This window comes from Anguilla anguilla, chromosome 12, assembly GCF_013347855.1.
Source record: "Anguilla anguilla isolate fAngAng1 chromosome 12, fAngAng1.pri, whole genome shotgun sequence".
Taxonomy (NCBI): Eukaryota; Metazoa; Chordata; class Actinopteri; order Anguilliformes; family Anguillidae; genus Anguilla; species Anguilla anguilla.
This window is the reverse complement of record NC_049212.1, coordinates 326,916-333,284: the sequence shown is the minus strand read 5'-3', so window position 1 is coordinate 333,284 and position 6,369 is coordinate 326,916. Positions and strand designations below refer to the sequence as shown.

The window sequence follows — 6,369 nt, the reverse complement described above, 5'->3', positions numbered from 1 at the left end:
AGTTCCTCAAAAGGTTCCTAGTTCCGGGGTATAGTTCCTGCGGTGGAAACGCGGCTTAACTCAGTAGCCCTGCTTCCTGAAATAGCCCCCCCAGCCAAGTTACTAATCCTGCTTTGTGAAATGCCCCCCAGAGCAGCCATCCCCAGAGCCAGGGTTTTGCTCTTCCATTCTCCCCGAATTCTCACATCCAGTTTAATCTTATTTGTGCCCAGCAGGGGTCACTGTAGAGACAGCGTAGCTGCCAGCTTGATCTACGGTAGCTCCAGCTGAGACTGCAGACTGCTAGGACACCTGTTCCACAGGCCTCATCAGAACATCTCCAATCTGCATCAGGAAGATACATTAGAACCAAAAAGGTAAACAGACAAGTCACACAAACAAGTCAAACTATCCATGACAATTTGCTTTGAATAAATCCCTCAAAAAAGCTCAGCATAATCTCCCCTAGATTTTGAGTGGTATGTCAAGGTGAGCGAAGGAAAATGGCCAATCTCTCATGCAGTTTATAAGGAAATGGGAATAAAAAACTTCCAAAAATGGACATGTGCAAATTGTAATAGGATCCGTCAATCTATGTGGAACATTTATGGAAAAAACACATGCCAAGAATGTTTCTGTTGTTTTGCAATCTCTCTTTAGCATGGACTAAGGACATGAACAGCACTCTGTGTATCTGGTTTAGTGCGACATTAATAGTCACATCTCATTTTATGATGGCCCTATTTGGCCCCACATAAACAACGGTCAACATGAAATGAAAAACCAAAATACAGGTCCACCCGATTTCATTCAACAACCATTTTATGTCCTAAATTTCACGCAGACATGAGCATGCTTACCTGCACATGTGGAGGTACACTGAGGATGTATGCCACTGCGCTGGCTACGTCGTTCGCTTCCAAGCACTGAGGGGAATGAACACATTTTAAAACTCACTTATCACTGCAGGGGAGACTTCCATTCCAAAGAATCGCATTTTCAGCATGTGATTGCTACTTATAACTGAAGGAACTATTGTTCTTTTGCGATACCATCTGACAAAGTACTTCTGCTGCCTTACCTTGATTTGTTCATAAGTGGCAGCGGCTTTCTCTGGGTTGCTGTTGTGAAGTCGAAAAGCAAACTCAGTTTCCACTAAGCCAGGAGATATACACTGTGGTAAAAAAAAGTCAGACAGAACACTCACCATGGGTAGAATCAAACTAATCCAGAAACCATGCATAGATGCATACAAAATTGAATGTTTTTTTAAAATGTATTAATAAGTGCAAACTGTAGCCAAATGAAAGCACTGCACGATTGTTTGAGAATGCAGTGAGAGAAAGCTTTTTGTCAAAAAAAAGTTTTCTTCTCTGCAGCTGTGAGTTTCACAGAGTACCCACAGGTTTTTAATATCCGGCCTTGTATCATTGGTGCAGATTTCCAATTAAGGAACCTGCAAAAATATGTTTTCCTGCTTCAGAGACATGAAGAACTGAGAACATAGGAATTGTATTTTTGATACCATAGCTCTGACAGCTTGTAAATGCCGTTACTGAGACCTTTATGGATGCACTGAAATGCCGTAATGCAGGAATGGCTGCTGGTCACAGTGCCAGCAGCTCTTTCACTCAGTGCGAGTCATTAGGGCACTTCATGTGCTCAGTATATATGAATGCTGGAAAGGTCTGACTGTCACTCAAATGGTACAAGTTTTCGAAAGCTCATACTATTGGCTCACATGAACCAGATTTAGACAGTTCTTACTTTATCACATCGGTGATATAGGTGCGATTACGTTTATCATTAAATAAATGAAATAATTTTTAAAGAAATGCATTTTGTGATTACACAGGTTCCATTTGTCTAATACATTTTGTCTGTATGTGCTGTACCAGGTTAAGACAGCTCTTACTGAGGCCAGTATGTACTGTACCAGGTTTAGACAGCACTTACAGAGGCTCGTATGTACTGTACCAGATTTAGGCAGCGCTTACAGGGGCTCATATGTGCTGTACCAGATTTAGACAGCTCTTACAGAGGCTCGTATGTGCTGTACCAGATTTAGACAGCTCTTACAGAGGCTCGTATGTGCTGTACCAGGTTTAGACAGCGCTTACAGAGGCTCATATGTGCTGTACCAAGTTTAGACAGCTCATACAGAGGCTTGTATGCGCTGTATCAGGTTTAGACAGCACTTACAGAGGCTCGTATGTGCTGTATCAGGTTTAGACAGCTCTTACAGAGGCTTGTATGTGCTGTACCAGGTTTAGACAGCACTTACAGAAGCTTGTATGTGCTGTACCAGGTTTAGACAGCTCTTACAGAGGCTTGTATGTGCTGTATCAGGTTTAGACAGAACTTACAGAAGCGTGTATGTGCTGTATCAGGTTTAGACAGCTCTTACAGAGGCTGGTATGTGCTGTACCAGGTTTAGACAGCTCTTACAGAGGCTCGTATGTGCTGTACCAGGTTTAGACAGCTCTTACAGAAGCTCGTATGTGCTGTACCAGGTTTAGACAGCTCTTACAGAAGCTCGTATGTGCTGTACCAGGTTTAGACAGCCCTTATAGAGGCTGGTATGTGCTGTACCAGGTTTAGACAGCTCTTACAGGGGCTTGTATGTGCTGTACCAGGTTTAGACAGCTCTTACAGGGGCTTGTATGTGCTGTACCAGGTTGAGACAGCGCTTACCGAGGCTCGAATGTGCTGTACCAGGTTTAGACAGCCCTTATAGAGGCTCGTATGTGCTGTACCAGGTTTAGACAGCGCTTACCGAGGCTCGAATGTGACTCTTAGCTTCCCTCAGCTCCTGTCTCAGCCCTTCTGTGAGCGCAGTCACAGCATACTTGGTGGCACTGTAGAAGTGCACATCTGCATTGGGCACCACCCTGTGTCCACTCATACTGCAGGAACAAAACACAGTCAGATGAACAGCAAAGGCCCAGCACTTCACCTCGGTCAGTGCAAGTCCAATTTCTTTAATGCACAATGGTTTATACCTAAAGGTCATTTGCTTAACTAAACAGGCAAAGCAGTCGAAAACAATTCATTTGCCTGGGTGTTATTTTGCTCTGTTTAACCCACAGTCATCTTGATTTTCTTAAATCCCGTATTAAGACACACCTTTTTACATTGGCATATGAATCTTAATGTCTGGCATGTGTTGTAGTCTTTGTGTATTGTATTTTATACCTTTTATTTTATTTTTGTATTTTATGTATCTTTTTATCTTTTGTACAGCATTTTGGTCAACTTCTGTTGTTTTTAAATGTTTTTTATAAATAAACTGACTTGACTTGCTTAGCATGTGACCTCTTTCCCTGGATAAGTAATCTTCTGTGCTGATCCTGGAACACAGTTCTGTCAGTAGGACTGAGGGCTTTAATGGTAAATGACAGGAGCACAGAATCTCCTGCAGTTTTTCTGTCACATTTCATAAGAGGCAAGTCGGTGATTGTTCTCAGCAGAGAATGGATGGAAATCACACTCTACCTGTTAATGTTAATAATATGGCCATCATCCACACTTCTCTCCTTCATTGACTGGTAGGCCTCGCGTGTGCAGATGGACAATGCTAGAACATTCACCTGAAGTAAAAATAGGCAAACCAATAATGGTGCTTAACTCCATACAAGACAAGTTTGCCATTGCAAGGAGACAGTTCTACCCAATACAGCTTGTGCTACAGAGGCTAGGACTGTCTCCTCACAGCGTCAAGCTATCGCCAATAGCATGCAATCATGAATATCGGCCAAATAAACAGGTAAATGCATAATCAATCCAACTGTTAAATTTTTGGGAAAAAAACTTTTAAAAGACAGAACAACTTGCCTTATCCTATGACATATGGCTGTAGATAAAAGATGAACTCTTAGAAAACACCTTCCTTTAAAAACAAAAAAATAATAAAAAACAGCTGAGCAAGGGAAGTCAAGTGAAAACAATGTAGAGAGTCATACAGTCCAATGCTCAAACTGCTGCAGTCTCTCACCACTACTCCTCACTGTGGTTCGGCTGGCAGTGGACCAAAAGCAACGTCGCCAAGGTAACCGCGGTTCCACTCACGTTGATCATGGTCCTCCAGCCGTCGGCCTGGCCGCTCAGCAGGGGCTCGGCGCAAGCCAGGCCCGCGTTGTTGACGCACACGTCCACTCCCTGGTGGAGCGTCTTGATGGCGGAGAACATGGACAAGATCTCCTCCTCGCTGGACAGGTCACACTTGTACGGGATCAGGGTGCCAGCGTAGCCCGCGCTCCGACACTCTGCAGCCAGCTTCTGAAATGCAGGAACACAGGAGCTCCTGTCCTAACACCACCTCAGCACAGCCAGCCAAGGGAACTGCCGTAGCCAGCAGACCAACCATCACAGCTACGTCACAAATCTATTTTAACATAACAGGCCGGAAGCAAGGGCACAGTACAGGGATCTCAGAGAACAGGTGATCTGCCGTCGTTTGTTATGACAGCTGCGGTAGCAAACGATTTTTAGGGCCTTAAAAAGGAATTCTCTTTCATCCCCACAAGGCTTGATCTACTGTGGCATTCCAAACAACACACACACAGAACAGGCTTTAATTCAACATGTACTGATAGCAATATAATCAATTAAAAAATTTATTTAGAACCGGTTATTTTGATGATAACAGTGCGGCAAAATGGTTAAGGAACTGGCCTTGTAGCCAAAAGGTTGCAGGGTTGCCATTACCCAAGGTACTTGACCTGCTTTGCTTCAGTAAAAAATGTCAAATTATGCAAGACACACTGGATGAAAGCATCTGCTACATGCCCATAACCTATAGTAATGATGCCTTAAAAAAATTGCGTAATTTGTATTATGCAAGGTTTTACAGTAATTATTTATTCCATATCTGCCTAAAATGGTAAGTACTAAAGAAAGGAACCCATTGAATAAAGGGCATGGATGTGTTGCAGTGTGTGTGTGTAAAAAAGCATTCTTGTCTGCTTTAAAGCAGCGTGTGTGCTGTGGTGACCAATGGGAGCAGTCCTGTGTCTGCTTTAATTCAGCGTACTTGCTGAAGTGACCAATGGGAATCTCTGTCCCTTCAAGGTACCGCGAGACTCCTCATTCAATCAACACCATTTCTGGAGATCTACAGTATACATTCTTTTTAAAACACTGTTTTCCTTAATTACAAATATGTGCACAATACATTAAAGATACAACTGTTTTGAGCTGAGACATTAATTGTAGGCTACCTTTTTTCACCCACCTCCCACCGGATCTCAGGGTCCACCCACCTCCCAAATCCCAATTGAACCCCTGCTTAATGCTAAGGTTCACACATAACGGACTAACTAGCTAAACGTACGTAGGGCTGCACATTGGACGTGTCTGTATTTTGTACATAACATATCTTAGCAACTGTCTCGGGTATTTCTTGGAAAGCAAATGACTAACCTCTATTTTCTCCACATTCCTAGCGCAGCCGACCACCGTCATACAGTGTTGAACAAGAGTACGAGCTATAGCCGCTCCAATCCCAACCGAAGCTCCTGTAACAAGGGCAACTCTGCCTTTCCACCGCTCCATGTCGAAAAACACAGGCTGTGCACAACAGAACGAGGACTGCTGATCTTCTCGTAACTCGGAGTCATATGGCTATGGCTCTGTCGTAATTCAAGCAACTCTACGACGACACAGTTGCGCACATAGACACGCCGCATTGGCCTTTGGATCGTACGTCAACGTCGCCGCCATATCGGTCCAGGCAAGACTGGCCTGTAAACGGATGAGCTGCGGTTTTTCTGGATAAAAAGCACTACAATTTTGTACTTCACGATCATAAACCCTTGAATATAAAAACGACTCGTTGAAATCGAGTGAGAAATATAAACGTCATAGTGCTTTTTATCCATAACAACTGCGGCTCCCCCGTTTACTTCTATTTGTTTTCAGGCCAGTCTTGCCTGGACCAATATGGCGGCCACGTTGACGTATCGCAGCAAGGGGCCGAAGCGGCCAATGCGGCGTCTATGTATATATGTCTGTGGTTGCGCACATACTGGCTGCGTCCGAATAGTCGAAAAAATTACGTCTTATGTCTTTTCCTAACCACCTTTCCTTGACCTTGATGGAAAACGTCATGAGGTTAAGGAAAGATGTGAAGGAGAATTCAAAAGGACTTAGGAAAACACAACCGCGGTGCTAAGACAATCCGACTGCACTTACACTAGGCTACGGAATTTTGCGACGGCGGATGTTATTGACGTGGGTCTGCCGTGGTAAAACTACAATGTTCCAAAGGTGGACTACTAAAAGCGCATCTTAGATACTTCGCCCCGTGCGTTCTTACCGTGTTGTTTCATGCAGGCTATATAAATATGGACAACCCGGTGAAAAATATAACTTCATTACCAAGGTTGTAAT

The 6,369-nt window shown here is 43.7% G+C and overlaps 1 protein-coding gene across 1 annotated transcript; it reads right to left on the bottom strand.

Moving 5' to 3' along the window:
* On the bottom strand, nucleotides 1–5,982 carry LOC118209261 (dehydrogenase/reductase SDR family member 11-like). Its single transcript, XM_035384461.1, has 7 exons — nucleotides 5,401–5,982; nucleotides 4,048–4,257; nucleotides 3,475–3,569; nucleotides 2,756–2,885; nucleotides 1,061–1,153; nucleotides 840–905; nucleotides 1–324 (listed from the first exon to the last, which is right to left on the bottom strand). The coding sequence occupies exons 1-7, from the start codon at nucleotides 5,530–5,532 to the stop codon at nucleotides 283–285; spliced, it is 768 nt and encodes a 255-aa protein (XP_035240352.1). The 5' UTR covers nucleotides 5,533–5,982; the 3' UTR covers nucleotides 1–282.
* Between the last annotated feature and the right edge of the window lie 387 nt (nucleotides 5,983–6,369).